We start from the raw sequence: 23,601 nt of genomic DNA on the forward strand, positions 1-23,601 counted from the left end.
TTTTTGTTTACTGGTTGGTCAAAACATCTTAACAAGTGCTTCCCGAACTTTGTATGTTCAACTCTTTTTTTTTCTTTATCATAAAATTTATCATTATCAAATATTTAAGTCCGCGCCTCCGTGGTTTAGTACTACGTCATCATACTCGTATATGTTAAACTGTGACAGCAGCAAGAGCATTATGTCAAAGATGAAGATCTTGAACTCGCCTCTCAGACTCTTGTAAAACCGTGTTATATTTTTGCAATATCGTAAGGTAGGCATTAGCATGAGCTAAACTACATGTGAATTAGGGAATAATGTTTAACTGCTGTTTCTAGAGCAAAATTTGAGCTTATTTGTGAATCGTGATCGCGCGCTGCGCGCGTGCCATCGCCGCCAAGAGTTTGCAACTTCGCAGTTCAAGAATGGGTTTCCACGGCTTGAGAAATAGGCTTACGGCTTGAAAATTCATTATTTTGCGGCTCAAAAAATCCAGTCGCGGCTCAAAGAGTAGATATTTTCCTCCCCTGCTGCCAAACACTAGGTCTTGGCCATCTAGCAGGAAAATATTGAGATCCAAAGAGAGACAATGCACGCTACAAAGTGAGATCATCGAAAAATGTGTCAAATTTGACAGTTGACCTTGCTCTACCAAATAGTGAATAACCCATGGTCAGGAAGACGTGCCAGGTGTGCGGGAATTTATTTTGTCATTTTAACGACCTGCTCGGTGCGCCGTACTACGTCTGTCTCTTATACACATCTAGATGTGTATAAGAGACAGAATTTGTATAGTCCATTTACGCGCATTGTTATTAGGTATTGATCGTGTCGATTTTGCCGGCCGGGAGAATGTCGGTAATGTAGTCCCACCATTGTCATGCAGGTTCGTACTGTTCGTACGTACAGGCACGTACAGGTTCATACCCTACTTGCCACAACCAGTCCAGTCATTCATTAGAAGGCACCGATGGCACGTCTAAAGCAATTTTGCCTTCTTTAGTTCTGTAATTCATGTCCGATTGAATTGTGATCAATAAATGAATATTCATTACTGCGCTGACTCTTAGTTGGCAGTCCTGAGTTGACGCGTTAGCAATCTAGGCAACTCATATCCAACCACAACACAATGCGGATACATGTTTGTGTGTACGGTCAGTGTGATTACGTTATTTGTGTTGCCGCACCTCCATATTCAAACTATTTTAGCTTTCTAAAAGTACGGTGCACGGCGCATTATTTTACCGGCATAATACGGTGCACAGCACAGGCCGTTAAAATGACAATATAAATTCCCGCGCACCTGGCACATCTTCCTGACCATAGGTCCACCACGCCCCACGGCCAGTGTAGCTGTCAGCTGACTTTCTTCAGAAGTGCAAAAGCTTTTGCCGGTGAAGGTGTTTTACGATCGGTCCGTAAAGAAGCGTTGATCGGTTCAAAATGACATAAGAACAGGTTCTTTTGAATAACCTATGGATTGCCACCATGGTAGCGGTTAATGTAGCGGCGCTACATTTTACAGTAGCGGTACTGCATAGTGGCAAACCAAAACCAGAGCTTTTTTGGAACCAGTTCATTTTTAATTTCCTCAATAACTCAAGATTTATACCAATTTCTTATGTATGATAATGCAGGTATCGAGGATACTTTACTGGTCTACATATAGAACTCAAAAGTGAACTTGAAAGAGAGTCTAAAAAACTTTCTGCTTTACCACTATCATGGCACTATGACTGCGGTAGGCCGGTAGCGCTTGCTACAATCTAGTGGGAGTAGCGGTAGCGCGACTGGATTTGGATTTGGGACTAGCGCCCATTACATTTAGAGCATGTAGCGGTAGCGCCGCTACATTTCAAAGTAGCGCTGCACTTGCCTGCACAGCTCTGCTTAGGTCAGAAGTTAGGTGACGGTAAGAGTGAGTGACACTGACTCCGTGACTGTGACACTAGATCCTGCGTCTCACTGCGTCTCAGAAAAATTTTATCAAAATGAACCAGGACATCGAGGACAACCGGGACAAGACGAGAAATTACCAGGAAAAAATAATGGGACAGAGGTAAAAATTGTTTTGGAATAAAGACGTGTATTTCGGACTTAACAACTAGTGTCCCGGTAATAATAAAACAATACAAGAGGCCAGAGGGAGCCAATGCCAGTGGCTGATTTGGCTCTGATACTTGGTTGTCACTTGTCAAACGTGTGGGGATTCAAGCGGCATGCAAAGGACGCAAGGACTCTAACGTAAACTGTTCTGGTGTAGAATCTAGGATCATAAAACAGAGTGGTTAGTCCTGTATAAATGGGATTGCATAAAATTTTATACAATTTTTAGGTATCTATGAATTTTCTTTTGTGACCAATAAGGACTTTCGAACGTGTAAACATCTTACATTAATTGTGATCATGTACATATAGACATATATTTTCAGAGTGATGATAGTGGGAGAAGAACAAAATACTAGCAAAATTGTACACCTAAAGAAGCTTTTTCCCATGAGCAAAATGAATACGAAGTTGTCTATAGTTCATTTTCACTTCAGAAAAATTTTCATATGGGTATGCAAATTTTATCACTGCATAAACTTAAAATACGGTTTACAATATTGTTAGGTTCAGAGTCTGAGAGTCGTGTGATGTTCGACTGTTTGGAATGCTCCAGTCGAACATCAGACAATTTTATGTCACAAGGATAATGTAATAGTAATATAGCGGTTTTAGCGTTTATTATGCCGTAGGCCTGTCACCTATTCTTAACATCGCAGAACATTCACAGCTTGTTGTGGTCTTATAATAATAATAGCGGTTTCAGCGTTTATTAGGCCGTAGGCCTGTCACCGATTCGGCGATTCCTAACATCGCAGAACATTCTCAGCATTTTGCGGTTTCGAACTCGCAACTCACTGCTACAATTCTGCTGTTCTTAACCGTCCGGCCTCTTTGCCGATTCTGACCAGAAACTGGCGCACAGAGCTGGGATCGAACCCGCGCCTCTCTGTGCCAATCTTGATACTCTGAACTGTAACCACTCACACTGCTTGAACACGCATCTCGCTTCTCCAATTTAGCCTCCTCGCCTGTTGACCAAAACAATCGCAGGTAGTTGGGGTCGAACTCGCACTTCTCTGCTCCAATCCTGATGCTCTAAACTGTAAGCATCATTCAATCGTGACAGTTGTCAGATTATTGCCTCAAAAAAGTATGTTTTAGTTCACATAAAGCTTACCTTTGTTACGTAAACAACGCGTTCGCAAAGAACTGTCGAGTACTTTCTTCATGTGACACGCCGAGCGCTCAGTTTACGTCTGGGAGCACCAGGGAGCATACCAGTCAGTCATAATGAAGTGAAAGAGAGCATTGAGAGCAAAGATTGTGCTATCTACTTACCTACCACCGTCCTCTCGACAGTGGCTCTCAAGTTACTTCTAAAACGACGTTTGATTAACGGAGCTATCCTGGCAACAACCACCGAAACGAGAAGAAGTCACTTATCGAGTGCATAAAATGAACACCAGGTTAATAATAAAAATATAACGAGAATCATTGTTTCATTTAAGTTCTTCAAACTAAGTGATAATAATACATGGTGTAAATCACGGATACATGTAGACTGTAGTACAGTCAGTGTAATAAGGTGACAATACAAGCAGATGATGTACATACCATGAGGCAAATCAAGTAGTGTTCAACTGTCAGCGCACTGCCTCAGCACTACTGCTCAATGCACCAACTTCTCTACTAATAAAAACTGGTGGAATATGATCCAACTTCTAACTAATGTGATCATTCAATGAACAATAATCAGAAAGAATACATTTCTTAACTAATACTTCAAGCAAGAGATTTGATTAAAGGCGAGAATACATGAAAAAAAAATGAAAATTAATCATCAGAATAAATACTTGATCAAACAAGCAGTTAGTGTTCCTTTATTGAAAGTTAAGTACAAAGTTTCCAATAAACTTGCGCCTACCCACAATATCGAAACAATTTCAGTCTTTAAAAATAGAACGTATACAAAAAAAGCGTTGCTTACAGAAAAAAGCAGGTCAAGTATCAAATAAAGCTTAATTCAAAGCAAATAAAAATGGGTCTTGTACCAAATAAAGCGTAGTTATCAGCAAATCCAAGTTTTAAAATTAATATATTTCCACTAAGTCCAAACCTTGTGATGAATAAAATCACGGATTATTCATATATATACAAAACAGCCACGAAGAGTCGGTTGACAGTTAAGCCACTAGTGAGGCAAGGAACTGATACACGCATCATCACCAATACTACTAGAGCTTGGGCTTAGACTTTAGAATGTTGAGAAGATCATAGGTGCAATTAATGGGAAATCTTGTTCTGGAGTATCAGGCATTGTGGCTAAAAATGCTCTAATCGCCGGAAAATCAAAACTCATAACAGCGATGATCAATTGGACAGATCGTCATTCGTTTACAAACACGCTTCACAAATTGTTTCTCTACCATTAGAATATAAACAGCCATAAAATCACATTTTTGTAAGACTTAATATCTATCACTTAATTAGGCAGGACTTTACTGGCAGACTGCGCAGTTTGTTGAGGCATTTTCTGTGACATCGGACGACATCACGTTGAAAAGCCTAAAACTGCAGGTGATGGGCGCAGTATAACCGAGTGTATTATAATGAGGCATTTGGGGGTGTATATATCATACACGCTACATTTCATGAGCGTAAACTTAGCCTACAACCTCAGAGGAAACGACACTGAGGAAACAACTTGTACTAATCTCCAGTCCAGTTCCAGTTCCAATTCCATGTTATGGAATTGACAGAAAATACTTGAGATAACTTCGAAAAAATGTGCCGAGATAGTCGCAAAAAATAGGTGCGTATAATAGCAAGGCAACGCGGGGCAGAGTTCTTACGTTCAGTACGATTTTACAAAACATTCGCAGCGAGAGCTTGCACCACGCAATTGTCCAATAAGGGTGGCTTCACAGAGACGCATTTGTCTGCTCAAACGATAATACTTAGCGGCAACACGCCTCGCTGCACCAACTTGTGTTGTCAGGAACAATTACTCGGCAGCTTCGTCTTGCTTCAACTGCGTTGTGCGGGAAATCTGCAAGGGTAGGATACAATGTTAGTAGTTCTTAATGAGCGAATGGGATAAGCGTTATTTGCTGGTAAGGAGCGAGTGAAGTAATTCTAACTCCCGAATGCAATATTAAATTGAAAACAATCAAGAGTAAAAAGGCAGGAATTATAAATTAGCAGCCAACAAAACAAAATGGTGCCTAAGACGTAGTTATGTATATATAATCCGCCATATTGATAACGTAGTAGAGAAGGCAACCCACAAGCAGCCTGGTGTCGGAGGCGCTGACGCAGTTCTGCTCGCACCAGTCGCAGATGCGCTGCTGCAAGATCAGCAGCGGCGTGTTGCTCACGTCTGCTTCCCCGACGTACACCCGCGACACAGTCAGGGACGAGCCCATGTCATCGCTCGCACGCAGCGAGTAACGCACCGACAAACCTGAAAAATTGTACACAAATATGGATGCTGGGACGCTAATATTAAAACTGGAGCACAAATATGAAAGCTGGAACACAAAAACCCAAACCTGAAGACACATACGACACATGAGAAAACAAGAAACATGGAAAAACACATTCGAAACCATAGAAGACAAATTTGAGACCTGGACACAAATACAAAACCTAAAAATACCTGGTAACATGTACGAAACCGGTAACTCAGGTTCGAAATCTCTCGCTAGGTATATTTGAAGTAAAGTAAAAAAAATAGCAAATTAAGATAAGGTTGGACGAAGATGGGCATCACGTCAATCCAAAGTCAATGGTCATTAAAAAAAAGTTTTGATTCCCTTCGTTAGTGTGTATCGTAGCCTATTTTTTCTGGTACAGCTGTGCACAAAAGTAGGACGATATTATAATTCCAGTGATCGATGTGAGTCAGCATTTCATAGTTTAAATTTTCAGCGATTTACAATTTCATTCGAGGCGTTTATCTAATACGTATGTATTATTAAGCGTTCGTCCGCGCAATTATATAATTATCTAAGTCTTAACGTAATAAGTACGAGATGAGATTAGACATTGCAAAAATGACAATCAATATCAGTGCACTAACGGATAACGAAATAAATATTATAAGTTTTCGCTAATAACTTACCTTGAATCAATACGTGCCAGAGCTCAAGACCATCCAAAGACACTCCGTAGAGATAGCACTGCTTAGGTTTGAACATCAATAAAGCTTTTTCGTTCGTTTCAATTCGACCAAAGCCAGAGAACACGTCTTTCAATACACCGCTATAGAGAGTTTTTGATGCCTGCAAAGAAAAAAATGAGTAATTTGCATTGCACAGGTAAAAATTATAAGCAAAGAATAAATTCAAATATCGACAGTCATTTTTCTTCTTTTGCCGGTACAAATGAAAATTCTATTTCCTTCTACCATTAATATCAACATAAGAGTGAATATTTTTCAAGATGGTTTATGCGCGACTTACACTGAAGGCCGCACTATATTGTTGAGTGCCAAGAGACGCGAGCAGCGACAGAGACTCAGTCGAGGCGGATGAGGACGGAACAGCAGCAGGTGTGGAATGTTTCATATTCATCGGAGGACTAAAATGTTTAAAAACATCAGAGTTGGTTTTGGTCGCTGAAACGGCAAGGGCTGTGGTGGATTTATCATAGATGGTTGTTTCCGAGGCTCCTGCGCAAGGAGTTTTGAGGAATACAGCAGCGGTGCGGGATTTGGCGGGAAAGATGGATTTGCTTTTAGCCGGTGAATTAGTACCTGCATTTGGCTTGTGTTTCGGAGTAGAGGCGTTGCTTCTTGAGTGAAGATCAGCAGCAACGGGTGTACGCTTGAGTTGAGGATCACCATTGTTACCAGTTTTATGTTTGGAGGGAGAGGTTACAGCTGAGACAGAATGTTGAGTAACGTTCAAGGAAGATGCTTTTGAAAGGGAATTAGTGCTTGAAGATTTTCTAACTTTGGCGCTCGCAGGAAGCCATTGATCGAAGACGTTCGGCATCGATGCTCCAGTAGAAGCGTAACCTTTGTGCTGAGGAGAAGAGCTTTGCGAAGTACTAGAAGGCTTTTTATTTCTTGTTCCATTAACGTTCGAATTTTGATTCAACGATTTAACATGAACCAAAGCTGAATTGGTTTGACTTTTAGAATCTGAGTTCTTTACTTTTGGTTTCGAAGGAGGCCGACCGGATATGTTCGAATCGGGCAGTGGCGAAAGAACTCTTGGCTTGCCTGGCGTCGGTGTCTGAACAGAGCTCTGCGATGACGCGGGTAGTGCCTTTTTAGGTAACTTTTTGTTCGGGACAGAATTGACCAAAGAAATTCTGAGGCAAGCTTCGATGGCCAGCTTCTGAAGATTTTCATTTGTCTCCATGCTCAAGAACTGTTCCAGAACTTTGACACAAGGGGGTTTCTTATCGAAATGGGCAAAGAATGCGAAAGAGTTGGTTTCGATGTGGCCAATGCGTAACATTTGCGGCAGATTGATACACATCAGAGATAAGCAGCTAGTTTGCAACGCGTGTTCTAGAGGTCTTTTAGAATAATACTTATTGTAGGGCAGTATTATGTTTCGAACTTTGGTTACAAAGAGCACAGCGTCATCAAAAAATTCTCCTATTCTGGCGACATAGTGCTTCAATTTTGTAGGATTTGGCTTATGCCCATGCAAGCATTCGTCCACATTGAGTTCTTCCAAGTTCTTCAGAGCACTGTCAACTGAGGAGATGAATATCATCTTTACCACTTCACGGGGATCTACTGAACAGCTTTTACTTGACGCATTGGTAGACAAGGCAGATTTAGTAACATTTTTATTTTTTGCCAGTACAGAACAGGCATTTGTTGCAACTGCTTGTGACTCGGGAGCAACAGTGGGCTTCTGAGCCGAGAATTTTGGGACTGTAGCCTTTGCATTTCTACAAGTTTCTTGAATGTCGAGATTATTATTTGCGGTTAAATTTAGTACCTCTAGAGGTTTATTTTGATCTGTATTTTTGTAGACCGAGCGGGCAGGTTGAATGTCGGAAACACTTTCCTGCTCCGTATTTACTTCATTAGAAGCTGCAGACTCGCTGGAAAGCAAGTTATTTGTTTCAGGACTATTATTATTTTCCGAGTGATTTTGGGTAGGAAAGGCGGCAATAGAGACAGTCGAAGTAGAACTTATGCCCTTTGAAACAATCCTCTCATCTACTTCGGCTTCAGGAATTTTCGATGATACACCTGGCTCGGCGGTTGCTTTCTCGTAGTGTCCTTCTGTACATCTTTGAGCCTGATTAGGAGCATGCAGAACGCGTTCCGAACCAGTAGACTTTGATGTGCGGACGAGTAGTTCACGCGTGTCGTAGCTTTTTATCAGCAACCAGCTCCTGTAAACGACAATCGCGTCTAAAGTTTTTCCGAAAAGAGCACGCAGAGATTGCAAACCAAGCTCATTGTCGGTGGATTCTTCATCTGCGTTGTGGGAGAGATTTCTCAGGGAGACGCCTGCGTACTGAACACGACACTGATAATCCATGAAACTCATAATGCCGTCGCAGTCCGTTGCGTCAAGAACAGTAGCCTTGACCAGTATATTTTGCCGTTCACTCACAGGCACGCGTAGATTTTTGAGCAATTCTTCCACATCTTTCGCCTCCACAGTCGCTACTGGGCGCCTCTTTGTCTCGAAAGCTTTACGAATATCCGCATGATGGGAAGTGTCGCCGTACACAACCAAAGCAAAATGAGAGACGGAGTACTTGCCAACTTTGAGAGGATTCCTTATGGACAATAAACTACCACAGAGAATCCCACCTTTGCAGTCGTTCAGCATTTCATAGCACTTCTCAGCGCTATACGTGAGGGCATCAAGAAAGTTAGAGTGAGGCATGATCACTAAAGAGTTATCTTCACAGGCAAGGATTGCATACTCAGCAGCCACATCAACTAGCCTAAGGAATCCATTATTTTTGAATACACTGTTGAACTGACGAGCAGAATCGGATGGAATAGAAGCAGGGGACGACATCTCAATAGTCTTGCCAACCAGTTGATCAATTTCTTTTTTCCAAACGATATTCGAGATTTCATGAGCACAATCGGGAGGTTCTTCTTTTCTTACTTGCTGCGGTAGCACATGTTTTAATGAGATCATATCAGAAATGTCACTGACTTTAGCCTCAAGCTGCTCAACAGAACCAATCATAATTTTAGAGCTCAAAAATCTGAACTCGGAGCCCGGCGGCTTAGATTTGTCCAATTTGATGGAGGCGAGGCAGGTTTCCATGAAGCAGTCTTTTAGTGACACGAATGAACTCCCATTCATACACTCGGTGGCGTACCGCACAGAACCGGAGGTGAACGAAGCGTAGTGAACAGAACCATTAGGAACAATGGTGAACCGCAGTACACCGGAGCCTTGCACTAGCATCACAATTTTCCCCCGAACTATGAGCTCTTGGCGATCATCACAAGCATATAATGCAAGCATTTCAAAAAGCTCTCGATGCAGAAGGAACTCTCTGTCGCACCACTGGCTTGTCACTGCGGTTGCACACGAAGGCCTGTTTCCTCTATATGCCAGCACAGCGACATGCGTAATGAGGCGAGCATTCAGAAAAAGTGGTTTTTCTAGCTGAACGCAAATCGTGTTCAGGGGAAATTTATTTTGTGGTAAAGACAGAAGTTCATTCAGTACGCAATCAGCGTCGTAAAGATTCATGAGCGGAAGAATTATTTTGCAGGAGGCCGCTTTGAGAAACGCGCAATTGCACCTCAAGTTTTCAGACTGCAGTGGACAAACAAAATGCTCAAGGCTATTCTTCGCGCCCTTTTTCTTTGCTTTGGGGGTTGAAATGAGGGCGGTTTGAAGTCGGACATCATCACTATGTGCTGCAGAGAGAGGAGAAATGCATGAGTTAGGACTATTACCAGCGCCTGCAACGTTCACTTTATCGGCACGTTTAGTCAGAGACAAGTTGGCTTCTGCACAATCAGGTGGGCGGCACACTGAAAGGTTCGAACGTTGATGTTGAACCTTAGAATTTTTGTCCAGGTTGTCTCCGGTGAGGCCACTCAACAAAACTGAACTCTTCACTGTAATTACAGAGTCATCGTCGCAAAGCACCGACGCTACGTATCGTAGCGACGCACGTCCCACAGGAGTTTCAGCGGACTTGCCTTCTGAATTTTCTATCTGAAGAACGCTTTCTGCATTTTCCACGTTATAAGATTCAGTAGATTGCGAAGGCGAAACAGAGATTTTGATCGTCTGTTTGGTTTCTCCTCCTTGGTTTAGATGAACTTTTTGATGCGAGTTCGTCACGACGTTCTGCGATTGGCCCAAATTTATATTATCCACCTCGCTGCCACAAGTAAGATCAGAATTCTCCGTTTGCAATTTTTTTTCCTCTGTATACCCATCAGCGTCGTCAGCTTCCGAATTTGAAGATGTAGAAGAACAGAAGGGTATCTCTGAGCTATCTTGAACATCCTCTTTGATATCAGTAGAATCAGCACTGAACTCACTAAGATCAGATTCGTCATCTGCAACTTCGGGTGAAGGTGACAAAGCTTCAGAGACGCGATTCTCTGGCACATCAGTTAGATTTTCATTAATATTTACAACTTCAGAGCTATGCAACACGGTAGGTCGATGTTCAGAGCAGTAATGAATGCAACTATTAGGAGGCAGTTCATCATAAACGCACATCAGTTCGTTGCCCAACAGTACGGCGAAAACGTTAGTGTTGATCCACTGACCTTCTAAAATTCTCTGCATGTTCCTCTTCACTCTCTGGAAGAATACCACATCTGCCTGGCAAGAATAGTGCTCAGATTCTCGGAATGACTCGACAACAACATGCAGGAGCTTCCACTGGAAGGCAACAATGCGAGCTGGAACCACCGAGAAACTCAGCTGAGCGAGGAGACTTTGGTTGAGAGGCGGTATAATGTTTGTGCCCCGCGTGCATGCAGGCAAAGGAACTCCTTGGTTGACAGATGAGTAAGTAGAGAGGTAACTTAAACCATCGCTGACACCAATACAGAGATTGTGCATGTCACAAGAATGATGCAACAGCACTGGGGGGCTATCAACATTCCATGCCTTCAAACCATACGCGACTTTAACACCAGCAATAAGCGAGATGCTGGCAACGCTGTAGAGGACGCTGATTCTTTCCATGAGCGGCAGAGTGAGAAACTGGTCAACTGGAAGCACTAAATACAAATTTTGTAATTTACACTTCACAAGTGCATGCCGGGTACCATGGGCCACCATGAACACATCGTCTGCAACAACATATCCACGAAATTCTCTGCAATTGGGAGCCACGTAAATTGTATCTCCACTGTCACAAGCAAAGTTTGCCCCAACACAGATTGGAGGAGTGCAGCGCTTCATTAAATCCTCGTAAATTCCGTCAAGACAATTGACAACCGAATCTGAATGAATAACGTCACCAATTCTACGAAATAGGTCTAATAAGGAAGAAAATTCAGTATGGGTTGCACTTGGGTCAATTTCAATTTTTATCGATTCAAGATCACTTGAAAGGTGGTCACTTTCAAGTTCTTTGTGAAGACCAAGAGTGTCATTGATTGGCGTTTCAATTCCAGGGGTGGACGGCGGTGCACAGCACTTTTCAGTGCCCTCTTCCTTGCAGCTTGTTTGAGCCTCTACTATCTGGTTACTAGAAGAGGATCCTTTATTCTCTGAATCAAATGATAAACGGTTAAATGAAGAAGATGCTGTCAATTCCTTTGTCTCATCAGATATCAAAAGATCCAACGAGGGAGATGCTGCCAATTTCTTCGTCTCCTCATCAGATGATGGATTCAATGAAGGAGACGCTGCCATTTCTTCAGTCACAGCAAAGCTGTCGATTGTTAACGAAATCTCTTCGTCGGCAGCTTCAGAAGAATCGTCTTCATCACTCATTGGACGATTGTTGCCCTCATTGTTTGTGACAATATCATCAGATTTTAAGACACTCACCAAACTCTCATCAGTTAATAACAAGTTTTTTATGTCAGCAGAGACAGGAATGCAAGAAATTTCTTCTTGTGTCACAGCCGTGACGTTTTCTGTTTTTTTATTTGTCAGGATATCATGGTCAAGAAATGCATCGACATAATCGGCCTGACTCTCTTCACTGGCACTCGTGTACCCAATACTGCGATAATCGTCGTCATCAGACACAACTTGAGCAGCAACATTCTCGAGAGCAACTACAGTCACAGGCCTTTCCTCATCATTAGCAAGAACAGCTTTGTGAGAAACCTGAGATTTCTCACAGTGCTCTATTAATATGTCATTCATTTCAAACAAATTCTCAGCAACGGGACTCTCATTGGTACGAGTTATTACTGTGTTCCAAATTGTAACGCCAGAACTGTTACTTGCAACAATGACTTCAGAAGTTAGTTTCTTATCGTCATCTCTGCATTCCTCTTGAAGAGAGTCCGTGTCTACATGTTCTTTTCCACCAAAATTGTCGGGAATCAAGTTTGCAGCCACTGTTTCAACTTTTGCCTCAGTTTTGTCCATAGAATCGGAAGCTTCATTTTCGACACTCGTGGTTACCAAGGCTTTGACTTCTACTTGCGCTACATGCATTGTTGAGGACTCAATGGCATTGCTATCAATTTTCAATCCAGTGCTAGATCGATTAGCATTGACATCTGGAGTGTATTCAATACTGTACTTAGGCATGCTCTCAGAGGCTGGATGAAATTTTCCTTCTACCGCCGTTCCAAGTTTCGGTTGACCACCAATGAGGCAAGCAAAACTCTTCCCACCACCTGGACAAAGAAGCACATGGGCCACATGATCTGTGTGTGAAAGAACAGAGCAAAACTCATAGCACGTAGTCAAGACGGTCTCCTTGCCCCAGTGACTGTACAGCCACCGACAGCCATCGCGCTTCACGTGTGCATCAAAGACAAGACATTGATGGTCTTTTGAAGGCAGAACAGAGCCATTAATAATTCTAATTATCTGCATCGATTTTAAAGTTTTCATGTGTTCTGAAACATCCGTAGATAGTAATGGCAACAAGGAATGTTTGAAAATCCCATCGCATTCTTCCAGGATTTCAATAACAACGATATTGAGAGAATCCTTAGAATCAAGTTGGTCGAGTGGATGATAAGATCCAGAAGACCAGTAATGAGTGGGAGTAGATAGAACATGTGTTTCTTTGTTTAAAGTTATACATGTGGACTCAGAACTGGGTTGAAATTGGCATGATGCCGGGAGCTGACAGCTCAAAAGCAATGCAGACTCATTCAAAGGCAATGGAATTTCTTCAGGCTTTGAGTCAATCCACATAAAGAGTATTTGATAGCCAGAGGATTCTGAGGCTCTCACGGCATCAAAGTTCAACAAGGTTCCATCTGGAAAACTTGTATGTAAGGTCAGGGTGTTGTTAGCCCAAATGAAATGATTCAATTGCCATTTGTTAACAGCTTGGCTTTCAATGGGTACCAGAAATGGAACATGATCAATGGTGGTGACCACATAACGGACTTTCAATACAGAACACAGCTGCCCCTGCTGGTTGATCAAGGCTGTTTTTTCACAACAAACTTCCGTGGGTCCAGCAAAATTTTCATCCAAATCTGATACACTGGATAATTGAGCAGGTGCAACTTCATTTCGACGGCCATTGGTGAAGAGACGGCGAAAAGCATTCATGGTGTCAACTCTTCTTGTAAGATGCTGCACTTCCAAGACAGAGAACATCAATGGATGCTGTAGCTATGCAGCCTGAAAGACAAATAGAAACATATATATAGTAGACAATTTGAATAGACAAGGTCCATATAGGCATAGTAACATTTCTTTATACCAAATATACATAATTAAAATTATAAACCTGCTCAGGACCCTTTTTATCTGTTGATATTTGCAGAAGTGTAGGTAACTGTTGTAAACCATGCAGTGAATACATTTAAGGATTATAGGAGTACATATATTTGCATAATACCAATTGTGTAGAAATATTACTTAGCTTCAAGAAATTACTTTTAGTGGTGAATTAAAATCATGATGCATTGCAGAATGAGGCACAAATGTTAAACCATAAATTATAATTAATTTTAAATCTACTAAGATGAAGATTAAAAATAAAACAGAAATTCCATCAAAACTTGAACCAGTAAAACTGCAAGATTCTTGTTAAATGAGCATTTTAACATATCTTCCTTTGATTAAAACAGCTTTAATTAGGAAATTTATTTGAAAGAAAATTAGATTGGCTAAGATGTGTTCATTAGTCTCTTGGCTTCTGCAACTCCAGAAATCTTTTTGTCTGAATCTACCCGCAATGTTGTGTTGGGTTTCCATGCAAAGACTTGGTAAGAACATGTTATGCTGAGGAGAAAGAGAATGACTTTAGGCATTTGAATCAAGTGAAAAGATGAATAGATGCTTTGGATAGATTTACTGGGAGCCAGCAGGAGCCAATGTGGCAGGGCTACCCTTCTCTTTTCAACAATAGTAGGATTAGTAAATGAAAATTTGAAATAGTACCTACCATTGTGAAGCCTTCACCTACTGAGAACAAAGTGTGGTGCATTGCTTAAGATGCTACTTGGCTGCTATAGGCACAAAATGTATCATAATTATAGAGGATTTGCTGCCAAAACTACCTTAGCCTACATGATTGGATGTCAAAAATACTTTAAAGAAAGTGGTATTGTAAAAAAATGTGTCATCAAGCTATGTTGAAGGCATAAATTGAATACAGGTGTTTGCATATATCATTAGATTTATTTACCTATTAATTTGGGAAAATTCTTCTTGCCATCAGTTCAACCTCAAAAGAGTTTGAATTTAAAGAAGATCCACATGCATGATTTGAGCTTTCTGAGGTCTCAAGTTAGTGAGCATGAAAAGTACAATAATCACCAATAATTTTTAAATATTACATTATATATTAATCAATAATTTCTTTCATGACTGAAGAACAATAGTTTATAAGCTGCAATTTTTATATAAAATTTAAAAAATATTCTAAATTGCTATGGTTGTTGATTGTAAACATAATTAGCACAAGCTAACAATTTCCCGGTACATTTCTCAAATAAATCAACTTTACAAAAACTACAAAGATTTAAAACACAAGCCACAATATGCAAACCTTACAACTGAAACAAGAGATTCTAGATTCAACCAAGATGTGAACCTTTAGAGCTGCAAAATTTCAGTAGACAGTCCCATATTCTTTTTGGAATCCATGTAGCTTGATGATGAAATTTTGCTAATAACTAAGAAAGTGTTGTGAATTGACCTGTCTAGGAGAAATTTTATAATTTAAAAAAATGAGGAAAAGATCTGGCTGACATTGTCGCTCAGGACCAGGTGCAATTGAATGAACAGTGATTCATATATTCATTATTAATCCAACTGCATCCTTTTGACACTCATGATCATAAAATATTTGCTGAATTATAAAATAAGTTTTAGTTTCAAGTCTTCAGAAATAAAAAGTGAGTTTTTGTTTGTACCTGCTAAGATTATCTGTGTATTGATTGTCTTTACTGTCAATGCCACCTAAATTTGCCATGTCACTTATAGTTACTATATATACATGGCCCTAAAGAACATATGTAGTCAACTTTCAAAAGAAATAATAGAATATCAAAAAAATTAAATTACACCTCTTTGGCAATTTTGAAACATTCTTATAGAACTTTTCTTAATAATATGAATTCAATACAGAATACAAATTATCATTGTGTAAAACATTATAGTTGTATATACTTTTTTATTGACAAGCGATGTGTTAAGTGCAATATCAGTTGAGACTTGAGTGGTGAAAAGCAACACCAACTAATCCGTCATTTTGGATTTGATGGAATTTATTTCCACTCAAAGATCATGGAGCAGATTTTTGCCCACTTTCAAATGAGAAGGAGAAAAAAATTACCTTGTATTTCTTTTGTGGCAGCAAAGCCGCAAGGATTTGATGGAATTTAATTTCACTCAAAGATCGGGGAGCAGATTTTTGCCCACTTTCATATAAGAAAAAAAAATTACCTTGCATTTATTTTGTGGCAGCAAAGCCCCTTTGGATACAGAGAGACTCTAGCTTAATGAGTAAAAATCAATGGGGTGATACATGAACAGACACCATTTACCAAATCTGGCAATATATTAACACATTGACTCTGATTGCTCATATGCCAAGCTTCCCTAGCAGACAGTGACAAATTTCATTTCCCAAGTTAGTTTGACGCTTGCCATTGCAGTGAAAGGAGGTGCATAGCTCTATATGCATTAGACTGGACATGGTGAGAAAAAACATGTGGGACCTATGTGTTCCACAACTTACTACAGTCAAAAAAACCTTGCAACAAATGAAGTGGAACACTATTGTACAATGGCTCTGTGGTATAGTCTAGAAAATGATAGAAAATAGAAAAACATGAAAATGTCTAGAAATTGGTGCAAATCATCAAATGATAAAGGAAATATGACTGGTATTCCATAGTTTTATTATTTTAATTATTTTCACTCACTTTATGTGATAAACTGGATTTTGAGACTGTGACGGAATGCCGTATTTGTTTCACTTCCATGCTATTAAAAAATATGTGCATTTGAGATTTGTTATGTTTTTTCATTGACTGCATCCTTTCTATTACTGGTAAAAAATATAATATGACTAACTTCTTAACTTGTATGTTAAAATCTACCTTAACTTTACTTTGACTCCCAGGGTTAGTTTGACCACTTTTAGTTTTTTTAACAAAAACTCCCAAAACTCAAAAAACTATTTGACATAGAAAAATTTTGTCAATGGGCATTAAAGGCCTAATACTGAAGCTACGTACCACAATAGAAAGATTAAAAAAGTTTGCATATCTAATAGGTTAAAAAATGGAAAATGTGACCCACAAAAAAAGAGCTATTATTTAAAGCCTGTCGTAGAACCCTCTCCAATTTTTTTATTTTTTGGTAAAATAGCTCCAGGTTTTGGTGCATTGTAGAAGAACTCTTCTAGTTACATAGGCAAATGACAAATTTGAGGGAAGTGTCATAGTTTGCAAATGGGGGGTACCGCCCCCTAATGGAGGAACGCTGACCACCTAATGTCAGCCCTGACTGGGTAATATTGACCAGCTTGGAAATAAAGTTAAGACAAGGTACCATATATAACATATTTTATGTTTGATACACCTATTAATGTTTTTTCTTTATGTTTCAAACTCTATAGTCTTATATATGGTAATTTTAACTGAATATCCAAGCTGGTCAATATTACCCGTAAGGGCTGCCATTAGGTATCTCCCCATTTCCCCCATTATGGGGCAGCACCCCTATTTGCAAGCTATGACACTTCCCTCAAATTTGTAATTTGCATACGTAACTAGAAGGGTTCTACTACAATGCACCAAAACCTGGAGTTATTTGGAATTATTTTCCCAAAAAAAAAAATTGATTTTACTACCGTAAAATGGGGTAACTTAGACTGGCGGGGATCGCCTCGAAAGTATTTAAAGAGGGGTCCGGGGCGGCTACTCCCTTCTTCCTCTGCTGTGAGCGGGGGGGTGTTGGGCATCTCCCCTTGCGGCTTGACCCCACATAGCACCCCGCCCCCTGGTGGATCCTTTGCCGCTCCAGGGGCCAACAGCTGCCGGCCCCGGGCGAGTCCCCCTTGCGCCACAGGAGGCGAACCACCGAGCAAGGAATCATCATCACCATCATCTTCATCAACATCATCATCATCATCATGATCATCATCTTCATCATCATTCTTCAGTCTTAATCATAAGCCGCGTCATCTTTTATGACAAGAAAAATAAAATAAACCTTCGTCGTTCACCAATTTTAGTGCGTCGCTGTGATGAAAATTCAAAAAGAAAATCTAACATCGAATTAATTAATTTCAGGACCACTCAACACTGCGAAAACTTTTACTTATAAACACCTGTTAATATCAAATGCCCCCCCTATTCAGGAGCTACAAATCAGTAGATGAAAAGCCCACAACCTGCCGTCACCTGAGCAGCAGCAGCGCTGGAGTTCTTCAGGGCGCTGTACTGGCGCTGGAAGAACTCCTTCTCCTGGAGGGCAGCGCTCAGCTGCTGCTCCAACCCTGACACTTGCGCCTCCAACTGCCGTACAGTCTGGCCCAGATCCTGTGCCTTGTTTATAACGATAATAATATTACGATAATGATGCTATATTACCATTATACTATACTATAGTATACTAATATACCATATTTTAGTATTGATGATGAATTAGTCCTACGTTTGGCAAGAATCGCAATGTTTACAAATGATGAATTCATCAGAGCCAATTGAGTTAATTTTGAAACATGAAAAACGATATCTTTTTCGAAATCAGTAAATCTTATAAAAAAGATTTGAACACGATCGGCCTGGCCAACGTGAGCATAAACAAAACACACAACAAACAAACACACAAACATACATAAACAAAGCATAAAATATGTTTGGACAATAAAGATCAAGCATCTCAGTTAAGAGCTTGCACACGACCTCCCTGGCAGGGTTGGTGATTTTTTTGATTTTTTTAAAAAAATCAAAAAAATCAAAAATCAATGATTTTTTTGATTTTTTCATGATTTTTTTGATTCATTTGATTTTTTTGATTTTTTCAACTTTTTTGTCTTTTTGAAGTTTTATTTTTTATGTTGCAATTAGCCTACTAACAATAACAGTATATGGATCATAATGGATGGCTAAAAAGGGCACTTATTGCCTCCAATAATGACCAACAGGCCAAGGTGGTATTTACCACTTAGGGATTTTTGGGTAAACAGTTATTGGTAAGTCTATTCATTAGCTTTGTGAAGTTTGTATGGAGCAAGGTAATGAGCTAAATATTGACCATTTAACTGGCTTCAATATACAAAAACACTTCAGGAATGCAGATCTTCTAAACATTGAAGAGTCACATAACAGTAACAGATAGGTGGCTGAAAGCACAGTGCACAACACTATCAATAGATCTACCAGTTTTATGTCCTATAAATCTACCAGACTCTACCCTCTATACACACCGACTAGTAGTGACTGAGTGACTGACTGCACTGTTCCCATTTAATTCAGACCAATAAACCAATACTAAACATAAACTGAACGAAAACCAAACAAACCTCATACAACTTGAAACAAGACTTAAGTTATGAGAAAATCTAATACTGTTTGAAATAAACATGTGCACAATTCAAATATTTTATATCCATTCACTGCATTTAATTATTTTATATATAGTCTTATAATTTGTAATTGTTTTGTTTCTAGTTTTAAATTCACATATTTAAAGATTGAAATTAAATATTTCAATTACAATACTCATATTAGGGTGGAAAATCTTTCTAATTGCCTAAAAGGTCAATACAATCTCAACCTCTCAATATACAGGGTGGGGGAGAACCGATTGAGCAGTTTTGAGGTTAAATGAAAGAGTAATGGAGGTACATAAAGAAGAAAGTTTATTTTCCTAAAGGTTAGCATAACATACCATTTAGAATACTTGTGTTTTGAAAACAATATCTGGAAGATGGGGGCCATTAGCAACAACACACTGTTAGAGTCGTTCTCAGAGGAGGGAGTAACCGTAACAGTGAATTCTGATCGCTATGCTGCTATGTTGCAAAATTCTTGCAGCCCAGGATGGAAAACATTGTTGAAAATGAAACATTGGAGACGTGTGGTTCCAGCAGGATGGGGCTACAGCTCACACAGCCCAAATGTCACTCAATGTTTTGAAATGCATATTTCCCGGAGGTCTGGTGTCTCTGAGGGGTGATTTACAGTGGCCTACAAGGTCACCTGATTTGAGCATTTGCAATTTCTTTCTTTGGGGACATCTAAAAGAAAGAGGTTCAGAAGTTTCCCTCACACCCTACCACAGCTAAGGGAACGGATTATTGCAGCAGAGGTTATGGCCATACCTCGCCATATGTGTGAACGTGCTGTAGAAAACTTCCAAGAACGACTCAAACAGTGCGATGCAGCTAACAAACCCCATCTTCCTGATATTGTTTTCAAAACATAAGTATTTTAAATGGTATGTTATGCTAATCTTGAGGAAAATAAACTTTTTTCTTTATGTACCTCCAATACTCTGTTATTTTGCCTCAAAACTGTTCAATCAGTTCTGCCCCACCCTGTATAAGCTAGCTAACACATTTAAGTTGTATAATGTAATCAATATATAACAAATAGTCAAATAGTTAAAGACTACTTATAGCCCTATAAGAATTAGCTAAGCTGCTAGCTACGTACAATGTATTGCACACTTGATGCCTCTGTACCAAAAACATTCAATTTATTGGAACCTAATACTAGTAATACACACTAAAGGCAACAAGTTTATATACCAATTTGTCATTCATAGTACATTTATACTAAACCATGAATAACAATACCTCAATATAAATTAAAGACTGCCACTCAATATATTTAAATATATGAAAAAATCAAAAAAATCAAAAAAATCGAAAAAATAAAAAAAATCATGATTTTTTTATAAAAAAATCAAGTGATTTAATCACATGATTTAATCATTTTGATTTAATCATTGCCAACCCTGCTCCCTGGAGACAATAATCATTAACAGTTAAGGCGAGAACCATACTTAAAAATTTATATTCAATAAAGGAACATACAAGAGAAATTATTCGCATAAACTCGCAGCAGGCGACCTACCTGCAGACCATCGTTAGCGCCTGCAGCAGCGTAGGGAGGCTCTGCTACTGTCACCGTTCGCCCCACACCACGTCCTGTTATCCGGAGTCAAGTAGCTCTCATAATATTTTCAATTGATTCGTGATATTTTATTATAGAATAACATTAAATACAAAACCTTATCAAAACTGTTTGGTTATAGAAGAACGACGGACCCGTAACAAAAGCTTACCGTACAAAGATATGTAAGCTCTCGCCAGATGTCCCTGGAGCTACTTTACTTTTCTGGCACACGAGTTACTAATAAAAAAAATTTAAAAAAAAGAGTTAGTAATCGTCCTACATCATGAGTTCAATGAATCCGTGTTGGTCTAAAGCAGGAATATTCCAGACAAAACGGCAAGAAAAATTGCATTAATCTCTAAATTTTCAATGTGTTATATAACAAAAAAAATGTGTCACATATTTATGTTTCATTGAAAGTTGTCACTGTTTCAATGAATATAGAGGCATAATACAGTGAGTAGCGCAATGATTATGCGCTGCATAAAGACGCATCATTTGGCGAACTCGCGCAGTGCTCGTAACGTCCTACTCCATAATGTTTAAATCAAAGTACTTAATCCTGTGTGTGACAATATAGACAAAAAAAAATAACAAAGAAAGTACAAGTTCTCAAGAGAAAATTAAATTGGGCTGATAAAAATGTTAATAAACTTGAATTTTTCGATAGCTTGCTTTCTTTGGTACGTAAAATGTACAACACAACAACTCGGCATTGCGTCACTAGCATTACGTCGCCAGCAGCAGTGTAGTGATCGCTAGTATCACTTATGTGGTGACAGACACGCTTCATTCAACTAAGATGAAGAAAGTGTTTATTAGTGTAGTCAACAGGCCTCAACTGTGTCTTATTTATAAGGGCCTATTTCAGAAACTCATGCCGAGTAATCGGAGCGAGCCTCTCAGGTAGGATTAACACGCACTTCTGAGGCACTTATAAATTACGCTACGGACAACCATCGACTGTCTTCGACGATGGCTCAGCAACTTAACTAAAAAATCATGCAATTCTTAAAAAAAATTAGATATAAATGGAGTAATGAGTAGGCTTGTTCAAAGGACTTAGAGTAAGACTCCTAGAATACATGCTAAATATTCAAGCAAAGCTTCAAGCGCAAAATATGTAGAAAAAGCTTTCTAATATTTGGGATTTTGTACCCGAAGTAGCGAGCGCCTCAGGCGAAGAAGAAGCCACCGAGTCAAGAGTCGGCGCTGCTGGCGAAGACCTAGCAGAGGCGGGACCATGAGGAGGACTATGGGGAGGACCATGAGCAGGACCATGAAGAGGATCAAGGGAGGAGCTAGCAATACCAGCAGCAGAAGAGGCGGTCGCACGGCCGGGTGGTGGAGCAAGGGAAGCAAGGCTGGCACGAGCAATCGAAGCTGGGATCTGTAATCCATTGGTCGTGGGAATCCGCAGTCTCGATGCCTCGTCACCGTCATGAGCTACCATGGCACCGTCAACTACACCGACCAAGCTATCATCTCGGCCGGTAAAACTACCAGCACCATCAGCTACCCCACTAGGAGGGCTGGCGTTAAGGGACCCTTCCGCTGACACCAAAGATCGAGAACCTCGTGACGATGACCGCAGGATCCCTTGCAGCCCGCGGCCCGTCGCGCTCAGAGGGCGGCTGGGAGGACCAGATGTCCCAGGAGCTCCTGGCAATCCAGCAGCAGGCGGGGCTGGGAACCCAGCAGCAGACGACGCTTGGACGTCCCCAGCAACAGAACCTTTCGAGCCAGAAGCAAGTTGCTCATAACCTTGTCCAGCGTCAGTGAAAGCTCTGTGTTGGCTAGGAGACCCTGACGCTCTATACCCTCCATCCAAAGCTGAAGTTCCTGAAGCGTCCTGCATTCTACTGTCATATCCATTCATGCGACCAGCACCCATTTCACCATCAGTAGCTTGTCCAGCAAAAGTTCCACTCGCGCAGTTCGTTAATTGAACGTCGGAGCCAAAAGGACGCTGGGCCGCGTTTTCTTGGGCATCGGCGGCTTGTCGCCGGCGTCTTGCTTCGTTTTCGCGGTCGCGTTGGGCGGCGTTCAGTTGGGATTTGTAGAAACGCAACTCGTGACGCAGGACGTCGCGTTCTTGACGGACGCGTCGCAGTGCATCCTCCTGCCATACAATTCGCAACATGAGCTCTAATGATATTTGCGATTTAAATAAACTGAGCATGTAAATAACTGAAACTATGAATTAATTAGTCAAATGTTTAAAGGAAGTTAATAGGAATTCGGCACAACACGGAAATGAATAGAGTAAATCAGATAGGATAATGTTTACAACAGACTGAGATGACTTTTAGAAAGAGTGAATGACTTCAAGGAATACGGAATGTATGAAAGCGAGATTTATATACTTTATTTATAACACGTACGAAAACAAGAAAAAGCTGCAAAAAGACGAGTAAATAGATAACCTAAAAGATTTACGGAAAGTGATAGCCAGAAATAGAAAATTGTTACAACTTCTCAAGTGGAAGAACGAAATTCTCGGACACGAGACATTAAGCACCTATGACATGTTCATAATCAAATAAAAAAATGTGCCTAAGCGAATAATTCGTCTAAACCTAAACCTACAACTGACATCAGAAGCATCCAGCGGCGACACACGGCCGCTTTCCCCGTGCAGCATCTGCAGCAGCTCCTGCACCTGCTCCTGGTACTGCTGCGCCTCCGCCTGCACCGCCTGCTGCTCACGACGTGCCTGTAATGCAGCAGGATACAGTGCCTCACAACCCACTTGCAGCAGCACCTCACAACCCACCAGCAGCAGCACCTCACAACCCACCTGCAGCACCTCACAACCCACCAGCAGCAGCACCTCACAACCCACCACCAGCAGC

The 23,601-nt window shown here is 40.4% G+C and overlaps 2 protein-coding genes across 2 annotated transcripts in view; both read right to left on the minus strand.

Annotated features, from left to right (window-relative positions):
- Positions 1–3,513: 3,513 nt before the first annotated feature.
- Positions 3,514–14,946, minus strand: LOC108681373. The gene is made up of 5 exons (XM_018170389.2): positions 14,794–14,946; positions 6,495–13,781; positions 6,155–6,314; positions 5,319–5,494; positions 3,514–5,080 (listed from the first exon to the last, which is right to left on the minus strand). The coding sequence occupies exons 2-5, from the start codon at positions 13,755–13,757 to the stop codon at positions 5,036–5,038; spliced, it is 7,644 nt and encodes a 2,547-aa protein (XP_018025878.1). The 5' UTR covers positions 13,758–13,781; positions 14,794–14,946; the 3' UTR covers positions 3,514–5,035.
- A 3,043-nt stretch (positions 14,947–17,989) lies between these two features.
- Positions 17,990–23,601, minus strand: part of LOC108681368 — a 22,956-nt gene continuing 17,344 nt past the window's right edge. The window contains exons 14-17 of the mRNA XM_047883599.1: positions 23,343–23,462; positions 21,905–22,868; positions 20,705–20,778; positions 17,990–18,166 (exon numbers count right to left, since the gene is read on the minus strand). Of these exons, the coding sequence (XP_047739555.1) occupies positions 17,990–18,166; positions 20,705–20,778; positions 21,905–22,868; positions 23,343–23,462 (1,335 nt within the window). The remainder of the gene's footprint in view (positions 18,167–20,704; positions 20,779–21,904; positions 22,869–23,342; positions 23,463–23,601) is intronic.

The sequence above is a fragment of the Hyalella azteca genome, unplaced genomic scaffold, assembly GCF_000764305.2.
Source record: "Hyalella azteca isolate HAZT.00-mixed unplaced genomic scaffold, Hazt_2.0.2 contig13313, whole genome shotgun sequence".
Lineage (NCBI taxonomy): Eukaryota > Metazoa > Arthropoda > Malacostraca > Amphipoda > Hyalellidae > Hyalella > Hyalella azteca.

What these genes read in the sequence shown, in the direction of transcription:
- LOC108681373 (XM_018170389.2), bottom strand. Translation starts at nt 13,757, where the DNA reads ATGTTCTCTGTCTTGGAAGTGCAGCATCTTACAAGAAGAGTTGACACC. An exon ending in AATATAGTGCGGCCTTCAGT is followed by an intron (nt 6,315 to 6,494) that starts GTAAGTCGCGCA and finishes TTTTCTTTGCAG; the next exon opens with GCATCAAAAACTCTCTATAG. An exon ending in CCTCCGACACCAGGCTGCTT is followed by an intron (nt 5,081 to 5,318) that starts GTGGGTTGCCTT and finishes CTACCCTTGCAG; the next exon opens with ATTTCCCGCACAACGCAGTT.